General features: G+C 34.8%; 1 protein-coding gene across 1 annotated transcript in view; it reads right to left on the reverse strand.

Annotated features, from left to right (window-relative positions):
* LOC149734009 (sucrase-isomaltase, intestinal-like) overlaps positions 1-15298 on the reverse strand; it is a 29053-nt gene that overhangs the window by 1466 nt on the left and 12289 nt on the right. Inside the window, exons 24-55 of the mRNA XM_089880395.1 lie at positions 15002-15150; positions 14404-14572; positions 14010-14143; positions 13341-13538; positions 12827-12965; positions 12326-12478; positions 11741-11945; positions 11322-11460; positions 10876-11044; positions 10344-10460; positions 9864-10012; positions 9356-9496; positions 8863-8988; positions 8308-8446; positions 7763-7918; positions 7358-7466; positions 6967-7108; positions 6659-6761; positions 6353-6510; positions 5900-6013; positions 5419-5570; positions 4711-4830; positions 4291-4418; positions 3794-3900; positions 3369-3489; positions 3012-3131; positions 2492-2588; positions 2157-2290; positions 1637-1798; positions 1214-1330; positions 709-857; positions 248-392 (exon numbers count right to left, since the gene is read on the reverse strand). Coding sequence (XP_089736521.1) covers positions 248-392; positions 709-857; positions 1214-1330; positions 1637-1798; positions 2157-2290; positions 2492-2588; positions 3012-3131; positions 3369-3489; positions 3794-3900; positions 4291-4418; positions 4711-4830; positions 5419-5570; positions 5900-6013; positions 6353-6510; positions 6659-6761; positions 6967-7108; positions 7358-7466; positions 7763-7918; positions 8308-8446; positions 8863-8988; positions 9356-9496; positions 9864-10012; positions 10344-10460; positions 10876-11044; positions 11322-11460; positions 11741-11945; positions 12326-12478; positions 12827-12965; positions 13341-13538; positions 14010-14143; positions 14404-14572; positions 15002-15150 — 4461 coding nt within the window. The remainder of the gene's footprint in view (positions 1-247; positions 393-708; positions 858-1213; positions 1331-1636; positions 1799-2156; positions 2291-2491; positions 2589-3011; positions 3132-3368; positions 3490-3793; positions 3901-4290; positions 4419-4710; positions 4831-5418; positions 5571-5899; positions 6014-6352; positions 6511-6658; positions 6762-6966; positions 7109-7357; positions 7467-7762; positions 7919-8307; positions 8447-8862; positions 8989-9355; positions 9497-9863; positions 10013-10343; positions 10461-10875; positions 11045-11321; positions 11461-11740; positions 11946-12325; positions 12479-12826; positions 12966-13340; positions 13539-14009; positions 14144-14403; positions 14573-15001; positions 15151-15298) is intronic.

Genomic DNA, 15298 nt, shown 5'->3' on the forward strand with positions numbered 1-15298 from the left:
TAAAAACTGAACCTCATATACATAAATGAACCTCAACAGACCACAGCCTGTTTAGGACGCTGAAATGCAGATACACAAATAAATGCCAAAAGATCAGCTTTAGAAACTAATTACATAAACTTTGAATTAACTTTGCCATTATAGTTAAATGTCTAAACTGTTTCATCACATATGTAATATTATTCAAAACTTTTGCTAAGAACAATAGCTACAAATTAGGAAAACAGATTATTGTAAGTAAACGTACCGTTCTAAAATCAAACCATCTTGATTGTTGTGGGAAATATCCAGTTACTTCAACGTTACCTTCATCTAACACTGGTGTAACGAGGAAGGCAGGTCCGAGTAAAAACATTCGATCCAAGTTCCATGTTTGTGGGTTGGATGGGAATCTTGGAAGGAATAAATAAAAGTAGTAATTACGATTATTTTACAGGTTACTTATAAAAAATTTAAACCAATATATTTTACACAACTTGTGTTATCGGTCATGCACATCGTAATTTATATATTCCCTTTTTACCTGTCTGTCATTTTGTATTTCTTTCTCATTACTGTTTTAATACATTTGATGTTCATTATCGTGCACAGGAAATTAAATAAAGAAATTATGTAGTATTTTGGACACGTTTTGTATCAATGTAGCTTTTTTACTAAAAACCCGTTTATTTTTATTATTCAGACATTATGGCAAACAGTTAAACTTACTCATGTAATAAAGCTCTAACCACAGTTCCTCCATTAGCATGTACATTACTAAACAATGTATACATATATGGTAGTATCTGATATCTTGTTTGTAATACATCTCGAGCCATGTCGCTGAAATCGGTGCCAAACGCTGTTGGGTGTTGTGGCTAAAATTAAATTGTTTTAAAAAAATTTTTGTTCTTCTTTATTTGATACAGTCATTTAAGCTTAAGTTGCCAATTAGAGGTCTTAAGAGAAAAAGCAAAATAAAGTATAGCATTATTCATATTGGTGTTACATAGTACTTCCCCATAATTAGGTATTTCAGATTTTTACAATCTCAAAAAGTTGATATGCATATGAGATATTGGCTCTGGTCCTACGAAATCACAACAGACAAATTAAAAAAACATTTCTATATTAAAGGATATATATTTCAAGACTTATATTTCGGAAAATTTTTCAGGCAAAACTCTAAAACAAAACTGACATTTTTGTACAAGAATATAAACCTCAAACTTACGTTCATTCCTGCCCCGTTATGGTTTCTACTGAAGGGGTAGAACGCACCAACTTGCGTCCATCTTGTGCACATCTCAGTGGTTGTGTTGAACCAGAAGCCACAAATATCGGCACCTATCTGTGAGGGGGGTGGGTGGGTGTATTGAAAATTTAATCCTTAACTTGGAAATCATTTAATCTTAATGCTTGTTGTTTGTAACGACTTATATGGTGAATTCCGATCAAAATGTGGCACTGAATTTAAGTACCAAACTGCTACACACAAAATAGGTATTAACTTTTTAATGCTTAAACACTTCATAATAAAATCTCTTTTATAGCCTAATATACTACTAGTAAACACTTTATTATAATAAGTAGTTACATTAAACTATGTAAAATTACATTTACATCTTAAAATATTAAACTTATTGTGCATACTTACATATGGGAATCCAAACAAATTGAACTCAAACATTCCAGGTATCGGCCAAGCCATCTGTGGCCACAAACTCTGGTTGTCACCAAGCCAGTGACCACTGTATTTACCCGAGCCAGCGAATGTTGAACGTGAAAAAGTGAAGCTGCGTTTGTCAGGGAATAAATCCTGTGGGAAAAGTTAGTGTTGCAGTTTGTGTAGATAGTTACATATTGTAAGCGCTCTATATACACACCAAACATATACAGTGTTTTCCTAAACTTTAATATCACTTTTGCAATATTATCTCTTTGTATTATCAATAACATTGTGCATTAACACATATATCTTGTGTTTGTTGCTACCACCTGCCTATTTTATTATATGTCAAGTTAAAACATTAGTGTCTTCCTATACACCAGACACACAAGATGTATCCACACTCATGCTCACTTCTACAATCTTAACTCTTCATTAAAGACCAAGTTACTGTAGTAAGTCTTGAACCAGCTATCTTAAGTGTTTAAGTTAATATAACACCACTAACCTCCAATGTCCTGTATGTAGCTTGTGACATGGTGTGCCCATATAAACTATGTACATTATAATGAAGTCCCCATTCCTGTATATTATCCATACAGAACGTCTTATCATACATACCCACCCAATAACCAAGGATACCTGCAACATTAACCTATGTTAATTACAATTGAATGTTAAATGCAGCCATTTGTAGTTGGTATTTGTACAAGCATTCTATAACACATATTCTAGTTTAACTTTATCGTCAAAATAGCATAGGCAACAATTATTAATTGTAACCCAATGCTGACTTTTATTTTCTGGCTACAATTGCTAGAGTTTCGATAAAAGCAAACATACGTGGTAGATAAGGTGGAAAGTTATATATTCCTGTGCAGTTCATAAGTTCTCGCTTGGTTGGATCATCAGTTTGAAAGTTGGCAGGTTCATTCATATCCTGGAATATATATGGTGTTAGGTATGTGTTACTGTTGGTTGGGAGGATGGAGTAATTCTGACCTACAGCCTTAAACTCATGCCTGAGTACTGTATTACCAATATAGAGAAATATACAACATTTTGTATTTGTTTTCCACCGTCAATTTGGACAACCTGTTAGTGGCCATTGGGGTTGGAGAAATGAGTAGTGCCCAATCATACATATCCCCACAATGGTTGCAGCATCAAGCTTTAAACCTGGTGGCCAGTGTCTTTTAGTTAATAGGCACTTAAGAGCCTGTTATTTACCTTAACCATTAAGCTATACTATACAGATACTGCAAAAAAACAAGTATTCTATGGATTAGACTTTTTGCTGATGATCAATATATACATATGTATGATGCACAAATCACACTAGTTATTCTGCCATTTTACTCACAATCCACAATGCATCAAAATGAACTCCTTGGTTGTCATGGAAATCCCGACACTGATCCGTCCACCACTGGGAGGCAGCAGAGTGGGTGAAGTCAGGGTGATAAGTATCACCCGGCCAAACCTGGAGGACCAAAGAGAATTAGCATCAAAGAAACTTTCGTTAAAAAAAACTACAGATAAAACTACCTAAGGATAATAATATAGAAGGTTTTAAATAAAAAACAAAAAAGTAAACTCAAAATTGAGGTATATTTACTTAAAACAAATTAAGATGTTACTAGAAAAAAAAATGCCCGAATTGACACTCGGCTTGGTAATAAAGTTTTCCCATTCCAAATATTAAACAATATATTCTAACCTCTGTTAACACAGGTGATGTGCCATCAGGATTTTTCATGAAGATATCTTGCTGCATTCCTTCATCATAAGCTTTGTATCCGGGCTCGATTTTAATCCCAGGGTCCAATATTATGACATATCTATGGAAGAATTAATATATTAACTTTATGTCTTCCTTAAAAATAATGTTTAACCTTCTAGGTACCAAAAACTAATTAATTTTAATAGCCCAGAAAGCAGTGGTTAGACGTTTGTATTATAACTGATGAATACAGGTTTTGATGCATAATACTGATAGGCGTATGTGTCATTGGGCAAGAAACTTAACAGACATTGCTCCAACCCAGTGGTGTCTAATGTTTGGTACCACCCCCGGGTCGTGGGCCAAATATGAAGTAAACCTTAAACTTTAAATGTGTTGTATATATAACCACACAAACATACCTCATGCCCCAATCATGCAGTTGTTCCACATATGCAGGTAGACCAGCATATTTAACTGGATCATACGTAAAATCTTTTTTCGCATCCATGTAATCAATGTCTCCATACTATGAGTGTTAACATAGTTACAATATACCCAATATGACCAACTTACAACAAGTATGTTTATAGTGTGTTTGAATAAAACAGCTGGATTTATTTAGGCAACATAACGACTATCATTGCCCACCATGCACAAATAAATGAGACAATCATTCAACAGCTTAATGTGTGTAACTGACTACATGATATAAGTTTTAATGTTCGAGGGGCTATTACACTGATGATAACTTTTATTATTTTTTTTGATTTTGGTACCCAAGATTAGGAAATGAGAAACGAAAAACAAGATACAGTGATAAAACATAAACACTCGTACAATTAAAAACTCAATTACATTTTATTGGTTAGTTGTAAAATATAAACATGTTTATGCTCCCTAATATTTCCAACCACACCTGTATATCGAATGGTATTCGTGCGTCTCTCATTTCTTGAACAACTTCTTTAACCCGATCTAAACTCCCGTAATTCCATCGCGATAATTGGAACCCAAGGCCCCAATAAGGGGGTAAGATGGGAAAGCCTGTGTTGTAACAAATATAATTATTTAAAGGTTCTGTGGTTTTAAATATGTGAGAGCATGAACATAACTTATTTAATCTCGGGGCATTGACAGTTGTCGGAACACGGGTGTTCTGTTTCACACATTGCATGCCTGCGGTACTACATATATAACTTCGCAGCTGATAAACTTTTGGTAAAATTTTAATGCATGGCTAAACGGTCATTCCTACTATTTATGCCAGCTTTAATTTGCAAAAAAATTAGATTAGTAAAACTAAAATTATAGGTGTATAAACATATTTTGAATTTACCGATTATTTTGTGATACTCTTGCACCAATGCTTCAGGAGAATCTCCAACAAACAAATAGAAATCCAACACACCACCAGTGACACGATATGTGACGGCAGGTGTTGGTTGAAGGAGAATGTCTGGATGGGTGGGTTATGTGGTCAGTTTTATATGGGTGGATTATGTGGTCAGTTATATATGGGTGAGGGTGATGTATTTATAACATGGTGTTGTCTTCACCAGTCACACATGGTGTATTCATATATCTCATGCTCACTATAGAGTTTTAACATGGGTGTCATCTTATATACCAGACGCGCATGGTGAAATTATGCACCTCATGCTTGTTGTTGAGTTATAACATGGGAGTCTTCTTATATATCAGCCACACATGATGTATTTGTACACCTCATGCTCGTTGTAAAGTTGTAACATGTGTGTCTTCTTATACATCAAAGCATGGTTCATTTATGCACCTTTATTCTGACTATCGATTTATAACATGGGTGTTGCCTTATACACCAGATACACCTGATGTAATCATACACTTCATGCTCACTTGTCAAGTTATAACATGGGTGTCGCCTTGTACACCAGACACATGTGGTGTATTTGTACACCTCATGCTCAATGACGGTTAGGTAAAGATATTATTGGCATCCTGAATAAATTGAAATTGGGATCTCAAAATTAAGAAGCTTCTTGTAGTTAAAATACACACAACCCACCCATGGCATTAGAGTTATGTAGATAAACCCCATAAGCTTTGCCATCCTTATGCAGTGCCATATAGAAGGTGTGGTGGCCATACAAGTTCCAATCATCTACTGGTGCAACATCTCGTGTAAATATTCCCCAACGACGCCAGTTCAAGTCGTGTCTGTTGGAGAGTAAGATTAGGGCAAAACATGTCACAACTTACAACCATGGTTAATTATAGATAAAATACAAAATGGGTAAAGTCCTTGTTGAGAAACAGGGATTTGAGCCAGATTTGGCCCCTTGAAAATATACATAAACTGAAAATTTGAAATTAAATTAAATTTGATAAATATACCAAACTTTTGGTGAAAGTAACGTATCGCCTTATTTATAACACAGAGAATTCTTCACTAGTCAATGTTTTTAGATGAGAAAATCAATATCATTTTTATTCGTAGTTAAGAAATGTGAAGATAATTATATAAACAGACCATAGACATCATATACCTGTATCTCTTATGATTATGCTCTCCAAAGCCATACACATTCAAAGAAGGTAAAGTTGTCGAGATTTGTAGAAACTGATCAGAGTATATGAGAGGTCCCACACTTGAATCAAATCTGTTAACAAACAAGTTTTATTTGTTGAGAATAAAGTTTGAAGGCTCCAAGTTCAATGCTCACTAAGAACTTTGCTTACATTATATCGTATATGAATTTCTTATAAATAGACCATGCGTGTTTTGTATAAGAAGACAACCGTGCTATAACTCGACAGAAAGCATGAGGTGAATGAATACACCATGTGTATCTGGTATATAAGAAGACAACCATATTATTACTCGCCAGTGAGCATAATGTTATTGAATACACCATATGTATCTGATGTATAAGAAGACAGACACATTATAACACAATAGAGAGCATAATATACAACAAAACTCTTCCACACAAACTTACATAACTTCAGAATTATCTTTCCTTGTAACTTTAATGGAGAAAGGATCATTTGTGACATCAACAACCACCTTAGAACTTGTAGCATCTGAACTAATAGTGGTTGGTATGTTTACTGCAGCTTGGGGGATTTCCCATCGATGAGAACTTGGATCAGTAAGCTAATTGTGATGAAAGAATAGTGAATGTTGAAACATAGGATATGCTATATAATGAGTTGTTAAATTTACAAACTTACAAAGATTTCTTTTATACTATTGATTTTTCATGCTATAGAAGCGAACAAAGTGTTGTAGCAATGTTTTTTACCTTGAAATGAAGTCTGTTATCAGTTTGATATTCCACATTGAGTTTTAAATTATTCACATCCCCACCATATATGGTTGGTTTGGCTTTCCTTACCAGGTCATATCTATAAGAACAAGGTCACATAAGACATAAGTAACAGTTACCAGGTTCAAGACTCAGTAAAGAGACTTTTTGTTCTAAACAGATCACAATTTTATTTGATAAAATGAAAACAACTTATTTAATAACAAAATACAACTTAATATACAGTTTAAAGCTTCTTTGGTGTTTATAAAGCCTGACGAATAGCAGAAGTAACAAAAACATACATTAGAAGCCCTGCTGGACTACTTGCTTGAGAAGCAGTATATCCATGGTTGTTTGTGTTGTCATGGAAACAAGATGGGACACCAGGTGTGGTAGAGAGCCTCCACACACAACCTCTTGTTTCACAGTCCGCACGATTTTCAACTGAAATCAAGAAAATTTACAAAAATTATAAAAAACGAGCTTTGATACTGGTAGCTGTATCTTAAGTATTAGATGTGTGTGTGTGCTTTAACCACTATGCCGCCCTAGTAGAAAAAATATTTGTGTCATACTAAACAGTGAACACGATGTGTAATACTACACCTGTATGTGTAGCGTACAAAGACAGCCATGTTATAACTTGAGAGTGAGCATGATGTTTATTATGACCAGAAATAATATTTATTTAACCTTTTCCTTCCTGAAGATCCAGCATACACGCGATACGTGCCCATTCATTGTTAACTTCCCATCTTACCATGAACTCTTCATGGAGGGATAACTTTACTAATATGGTAAGCTATAAAGAAACATTTAAAATTAGTATGGCATGTGGCACAGTTGGTTTAGAGCGCTTGTATCGTAACCAAGATATATCAATTCTAGGCTTTATGCAACAATGTTGGTGTGTGTGTCCTTGGCGGACACAAGGTGTATGAAATTAAACACTCATGTACTGATGGCTGGCATTGCCTCATCAAGCCAGAATTAATTAGTTTCATTTTATCATTCGTACAAACCCATAAGCAGTCGTTATACCAAACAGTTTGCATCAATTAAAAAATCACATCAAATGTTTAAAGAACCAGAATTGACCTTTTTAGTTGTGCTATCTTGTGTGTATTGTGACTTGGACAAAGGCTGATCCCTCATAAACACTTGTGTTACATCATCTTTTAAACCCATAATAAATATTGAGCCTAATGTCATGTTGGAACTGCCATCAGTGATAATTCGATTTTCTAACACATTCTGTGGGAATAGTTAATTCAAAAGTTTAATGAAATAAAATGAGCATTTTTTAACAATATATATTACATGGCATTTAGCAAGCCTTCATGATATTCAACTTGGGTAAAATGAATATAAAGTTCACAGTAAACCTACATAAAATAATGTAAAAACTAGATCTTTGGTCTAAGAATAAATATAAAATTTAATGAAATACCATGTTTACCATGATTTTGAGGCGTTTTCAAATAAGCTGGCTTTGATTACTGTTCATTTATTTTATATAATGGCAAAGAAAAGTCTACTCTTATTGTATCCTTAGTTCTTAAATAATTTGCATTTTTTTTCTAAGGGACCCATAAACAAAATTAATCTATTATAAAAACACCCAGTTAAAGTTAAAATCTCACCCCTTCGCATGTAAACGTAGAATATGTGAAGAATTTATCGATAACAGCATTTTGTGATTCCCCATCATCCCAATACAAATCACCACTTGCTTTCATATTATCATCAAGCGCTACCAATAATCCAAAATCATTCTGTCGGCTGAAAATATTGGATTAATCGTTAAAAAGCTGTATTTTTATGCGCAGGGTATATGACTACACCTTATGCTGGCTGCAAGTAAAGAACATTGGCACAGTAAGTACCACAATCCACTTGAGCATGAAGGTACCCAATTTACAGGCATTTTATCTTTGCAGCCAACTCAGAGTAAAGGACAAGTGTCCAATTACATACTTTGTGCTTTGGAATTTACTTTGTGATCATTTACAAGTTAGTTTTTAGTTGATATTTAAACTTATACGTACTTACAGAAACTTATTGGAAAGTGGATCCTTACATGGCAATTTAAAGATATAACATAGGTGTATTATAGTGTTCTATGTGTCATGTCTTAATACACAGGTTACCAAGTATCTCTTCACACAAAGATAAAAACACCAAATAAAAATACCAACCTATAATAAGTGGTAACAGCTGGTTCTTGTGTAGGAAGTATATATCCCCCTCTAACATGTAAGTTAATATGGTCCATAGGTGCTGGTAATGTGACTGTGGCTTTACGCTGAGCTACTTCAGCACCACTGTAATGTAGAAAAGTTGTTATAACATCATTTTTGCAACAATTTTATACTACATATGAAACTCACTAGTTACTAAGTATGCAGCCATTTGACTTTAACTTTTTACTGTTTTTTTGCTACTAATTTCTAATTTTTTTAACATAAAATGTAAACAGTAGTGTAAAACCATTAGCAACATGCCAACATTACAAGAAGGAAAGAGTAAGAAACCGGGTGTCAATTATAAGTTACTGATTATGAAATTTTTATGGCTTGTTTTTTACCATTACTGTCCTACTTTCTTAATTATGCACAAATTATGAAATCATTACTTTTGTTAAAAAAACAAAAAAATTTCAAACTGAAACAAAGATGTGATCAAACTGACCTGTAATAATCAAACCATCTTGTATCAGCCATATAACCATCTACAGTTAACTTGCCTTGTTCCAACACAGGTGTTATTAACAAGGCAGGTCCCCATAAGAACTGAGTGTCTATTTCCCATGTATTTGAATCAGTGGGGAATCTGTAACAAAAAATTTATATCATTGTAAACTTTTAATTAATTTGTTATTTCACTAATTGTTTTTTAATAAATGAATGCAACCTATTTGTCCTCGCATTGTGGGACAATGGCAGTCACATAGTTACCTAAATGGTAATTCATAAACAGGCAAAATGTGTATCAAACAAAACACAATGTTATAAAGTATATGTAACTTTGTAGGTGATTATTTTTCAGGACTTTTTCATTTATTTAAAGCATATGGCTGAAAATTTGTAGATATTTTCATTCATTTAACATATTTACATTTATTTAATTGTAAAACCTATAAGACACCACTGGGTTGAAATAATTTAGAACATCCATATTAATACAAGCCCATACTTACTCATGCATAAGAGGCCTAACAACCGAGTCACCCCTAGTATGGCTATGATAGAACAAGGTATAAAGGTAAGGTAGTAGTGTGTATCTTGTTTCTAGAACCTTCTTCACTGAAGCAGCAAACTCTGCTCCCCAAGATGCTGGGTCTTGTCTCTGTATAAGTGAGACAAGGTTGAAAATATTAACTACATGGTGTACTTTGTTTTAATGACAGTTCTTAAACTATAAGCAATACAGTTTATGGCTGTATAAAACCCAGCAAATGCAAAATAGTTATACTGTTTAAATTTTGCAAAAGTGTGGGGTAATAGTCCTAAAATTTCTGGAAATTTTCTGAAAGTGTAAACTCAAAATGAAAGAATTTTTAGACTTTTAAGTTAAGACAGCAAGACTTACATAGTAGTTGCAATTAGCCTGACAAGTGCAAATAACCTATGTTTATACTTGATCTATATATTTATCAATACACACACACGCACAATACCTTAGTACCAAGCATGGCATGATTTCTACTGAATGGATAGAACGCACCAAGCTGACTCCACCTTAAACACATCTCTTCTTCAGCATCTTCGAAAAAGCCACAAATATCCGCTCCGGTCTGTCACAAGAATAAAAATGATTATTAATGTTTGACATTTTCACTAGCAACACACAACATTTTGTTTGGTGCCATGGCTCAATGGTTGGGCCGCTTCATAGTAACCAAAGAATATCAAGTCGAATCTTGACACTGTTACCATTGACAATGTATATGTTCTTGAGAAAGACACTCAACAGACATTGCTCCAACTCAGTGGTGCTTAAGGAGTTGTAGCATCATGGATGTTAGAGTAATGGGCCAACTCTAGCCTAAACCTTAGTTGACATGGCATGCCACGCTGCTCGACCTCAATCATATACAAATATTGCTCACAAACAGAATAAAAAAACTAACATAGTCAGTTGTGATCTAATATATTGGTTATTAAGATAACAAGTGTTCTACTGCACCCTTTACACACAAATGAACTCACATATGAGAAGCCAAACAAAGTAAATTCAAACATGCCAATGATAGAAGCTTTCATGTGAGACCATTTACTTTCATTATCTCCCAACCAATGACCTGTATGTGCTCCAGCACCAGGGTATGTAGATCTACTTATCACATAACATCTTTTACCAGTAGCTGCCTGGCATGCCCTGTACATTTGAACAAAGTATGTTTGTGTCACAAATTTTACAATGAAAGTCTTGGCATATTTGGCCAACTTTGGCTTACTACCTAGGTTTCATGCTATAAAGTGGAAAAATGTTTGTATTAAATCACTACCAATATCTAAGCCTCCCACTGTCTATTTAAAGTCAAAATTAGTCACATATTATGTACAGTGAGTATATATGCAGTTTCTGCTAGGCCTTTTAGTCCAAAAAAGCTCTTCTAGCAACAACACATAATACATAAATATTGCCGACTTACTCTTTGGTTGGTTGTGCTTGTGACCATCCATACATACTATGTACATTATAATGAAGTTGGTCCACTGTACCTGTACTTGGGTTATATTGTTTGGATGACATACACAGTGTCTTTGTGTACAAAGTGTCCCCAATGATACCTGGTAGACAATTAAAGATTTCAGAAACATACACTTAATTTTGCTTCAACCCACCGGTCACTTATGAGGATGAGCTGTCAGCCATACAATAAAATGTAAAAAACAAACAAACACACAAAGTTACATATGTGGTAACTCATAAGCTGGCATGTGATATTTGCAACACCCTGTTATAACGTTTTCCATTAATAACAATGTCAATGTCTACTTTGTTTTCAATATTTTCATTAAAATGCTTAAACAGATAAACAAAGCTACATTACATAAACAACCTACTTACCAGGCAAATATGGAGGGTGATCATATTTATTCGCAGCCGGACAACCAACTCCCAAACTACCATTGACAAAGTTAGCAGGTTCATTCATATCAATCCATAAACCATCAAATTTGATCTCGTTATAAAAGCGAGCGATATTATCTGTCCACCATTGTTTAGTGGTGGGGTTGAAGAAGTCAGGGAACAAAACATGGGCACGAGTTTCCTGGGGAAAATGATTTAAGATTAGCGATAGTGAAAAGTTTGTGTTCTGTGTGGGTGAGGTCCTTAAGTGTGAGATGCCATGGGATTTACGATTTAAGCTTGATTTAAAGATTTTAACATTAGGAGCAGAAAGTTTGTGTTCTATAAGGGTGAGGTCTTCGATGAGACATAGGATGTAAGTATTTTACCCCGTTATTACAACAGCCAGGATTCTACCACCCAGACCCCACTAAAAAGGCAGACACTTAAAAATCTATATAGGTGAGGTTTTTAGTGAGACACAAGATCTATTGCCCCAACAACCAAGGTGCTACTGTTAACCTTATAATATTATATAAATGCATTATATAAACTTCAAAATTCTCTGCACATAAAACCAACCAAAGTAGAATCCTCCCACAAAGTCCCAGGAACATCCGGCCACACGAGGCCATAAGCGAGCTCCCCATCATTTTGCCGAATAAATATATCGGCAGTCATACCATCTGTATATGGGGGGTATGGATCGGTCTCATTTGCACTGATAGCTGGGTCCTGTTAAATAAACGGTTGAGAGAGTGAGCTAACATTGAATTTAAGTGCAAGTTATATTTTATAGGTTTGGGGTCCTTATCGAGAACCTGGGATTAGGTCAAGTGTAAGTTACTGTGGTGGGCTTATATATCATTTTTGGAAAAATACATTGCAATATAAGTACAATAAGGGTGCTACTGTTCAAGTTACAGTAGTAATGAATAATGTACTTGTATTATGACTTATTAGTGAGCATTAGGTATATGAATACACCATGTGTGTCTGGTGTATAAAAAATATGCAGGTTGTAATTTTTAAAGTGAGCATAAGGTGCATTAAAACAAACATTAAAAACACATACAAGATTACCAGTATAACGACATATCTCATTTTATAATCCTCTCTCATAGTGTTAACAAATGTAGGTAGATTAGGATAGTTGATTGGATCAATAGTGAAGTCAAGTTGTCTATCCATGTAGTCAATATCCCCATATTGTACGTCGTATCTAGGATACACAAAACAGGGACAGTTATTTTTATAATACACCGCTTTAAAAAGTGCCGTGGCACAGCTGTTATTTTATCTGCCTATAACACAGAGACAGAGAGTATAGGTTCTATGCTGTTACCCTTGCGAGCGCATGTGGCTTGGCCAAGACACCTAAGTTATGAGTTGTCTAAATTGTCAGCTATACATTAGACTAAATAAATAAAAAAAATAACCCACCACAAGGTTACATATGTGGTAACTGGCAACTTATAAAAGAGCACAATGTATACGATACAAAACACCCGTATTATAACGACTGTTGCTGTCTCCCCTCTGGGAAATAAATAAGTTTATTCATTCAGAAACATAGTTAGCATATCACACAACTCACGGTATTTGGTAATTCCTCATCCCATCCACCACAGTTCTCAGTTTATTTATGTTCCCATATCCATACTTACATAGTTGGAACCCAAGTGCCCAGTAAGGGGGTTGCATTGGTTTCCCAACAGCTGAACTATATTGTTGCACCACTTCATTGGGTGTTGGTCCAAGGAAAAGATAAAAGTCTAAAATTCCACCGATTGTACTGCGGTGGTCATAGATAAGTTAAACTGTCTGTTTTGAACAGTTTTTAAGGTATGTGTGACATAATGTGTCAACTTTTTAAATTATACCGCTGGTGTTTTATACAGCAGGCACACATGGTGTGTTTATACACCTCATGCTCACTGTTGAAATAAGACATGGGTGTCACCTTATACACCATAAGCACATGGTATAGTTATGCACCCCATGCTTACTGCCAAGTTATAACATTGGCGCCTTTCTATACACAAACTGCGTCACATTATTTCTATAAAAAGTGACAACTGCCATAGACTATATAAATAAATTGCAAAAGTTCTACTCTATATGGACAAGGTCCTTGTCGTGGACCTAGAATTTAGGCTGGAGTTGACTCATTACCCCAACACACTGGCAGCTTTTTGTCTGTCGTTCATGCGAACAGTGTGACTTCGTTTCAGACTCACAATCACACAACTTTATACGTACTTACCGGTAAGTAATTGAAGGCAAAGGTGTCAACTCCACCTCCATAGCATTGCTGTTAAGCAGTAGAACCCCATGCGCACTGCCTTGCTTTTCCATGGTAAGATGGAAAGGATGGTAACCATAAAGATTTGCATTTTGCTGGAAAAACAGATTGACAGATATTGGGTATACAGCTTTAAAACTTGGTCGATACATTTTTACAAATTTTTACTTTAGTCTACATGTTGGTGTAAAGCAAGGTTGTCTAAAGTCTAAACTGACACAAGCTATACATAACAGAAAATTAGATAAAGTTTTCAATATTAATTTAAAAAAAACTAAAAAAAGAAGAAAAGTGTAGGTAAAAGCACAAAATTAGTCAAATAAACGAATCCAAACAAAACGAAACCAAGACCTACCTTAACCCCTTCATCTTTTGCATGCAAGGTTTCCTTCGTCCAATAGAAATCATGTTTATGGTTCGCATGTTCCGCTTCACCGAGTCCATAAAGATAATCTGTGGCAGCTTTTGTTGATATTTGAATAAATTGATCTTCAAATATAAAGCCGCCAACATTTGTGTCCATTCTGGTGGGAAATTTAACTTTTAATTAAAAGAAATAGTGGGGTTGGGAAAGATGGACACCTTTTTCGTTCTATTTTCTTGTTCCATTTGGTAGTAAACAAAATCATTCAAAGATTTATATCTTTACTACTATCTTTACGACTTCCATAGACCGTTGTTAATTGTTTAAAACATGATCAGGATATTTAAACCAACTGCCTAGTGTGGGCCATATGGTAGCATTGGGTGTTGGGATCTACATCCCAGGTCTCCGGTGTATCCCATTGAAAACCTCCACATTGAGAAACAGAATCTTGATTATCGAGTGTATGTAAACTGCCTTAGTGAGGTAAAGATGGTAGCACCCTGGGTGTTTGGCTTATTAGAGCAGCAGCCAGCAGACCTACACTAAGGTTTTAAATTTATAAAATAAATAACTTCCACAAACTTACATAACTTCGCGTGTTGACCTTCTCACTACTTTAAATGCGAATGGTTGATCTTGGTAAATAACTTCGTACAAAGGGTCGCTCGGTTTGGTGGGATTCACCCCCCCTAGTGTCATCGGAACCTCGTATCTTGGATTGTTAGCGTCACTTATCTGAAGTAGGTAACTGTGTTTAAGTTTATGTAACGTATGGTAAAAAGAATTGAGAATCCAAATTAGATTATGAACTTTATAAACAAGAGTAATACAAAAACAATAAGTTCAAAAGTCAAAATGTTTAAAATGGACTTTATATTTGATA

Source organism: Ciona robusta, chromosome 7 (assembly GCF_009617815.1).
Source record: "Ciona robusta chromosome 7, ASM961781v2".
Lineage (NCBI taxonomy): Eukaryota > Metazoa > Chordata > Ascidiacea > Phlebobranchia > Cionidae > Ciona > Ciona robusta.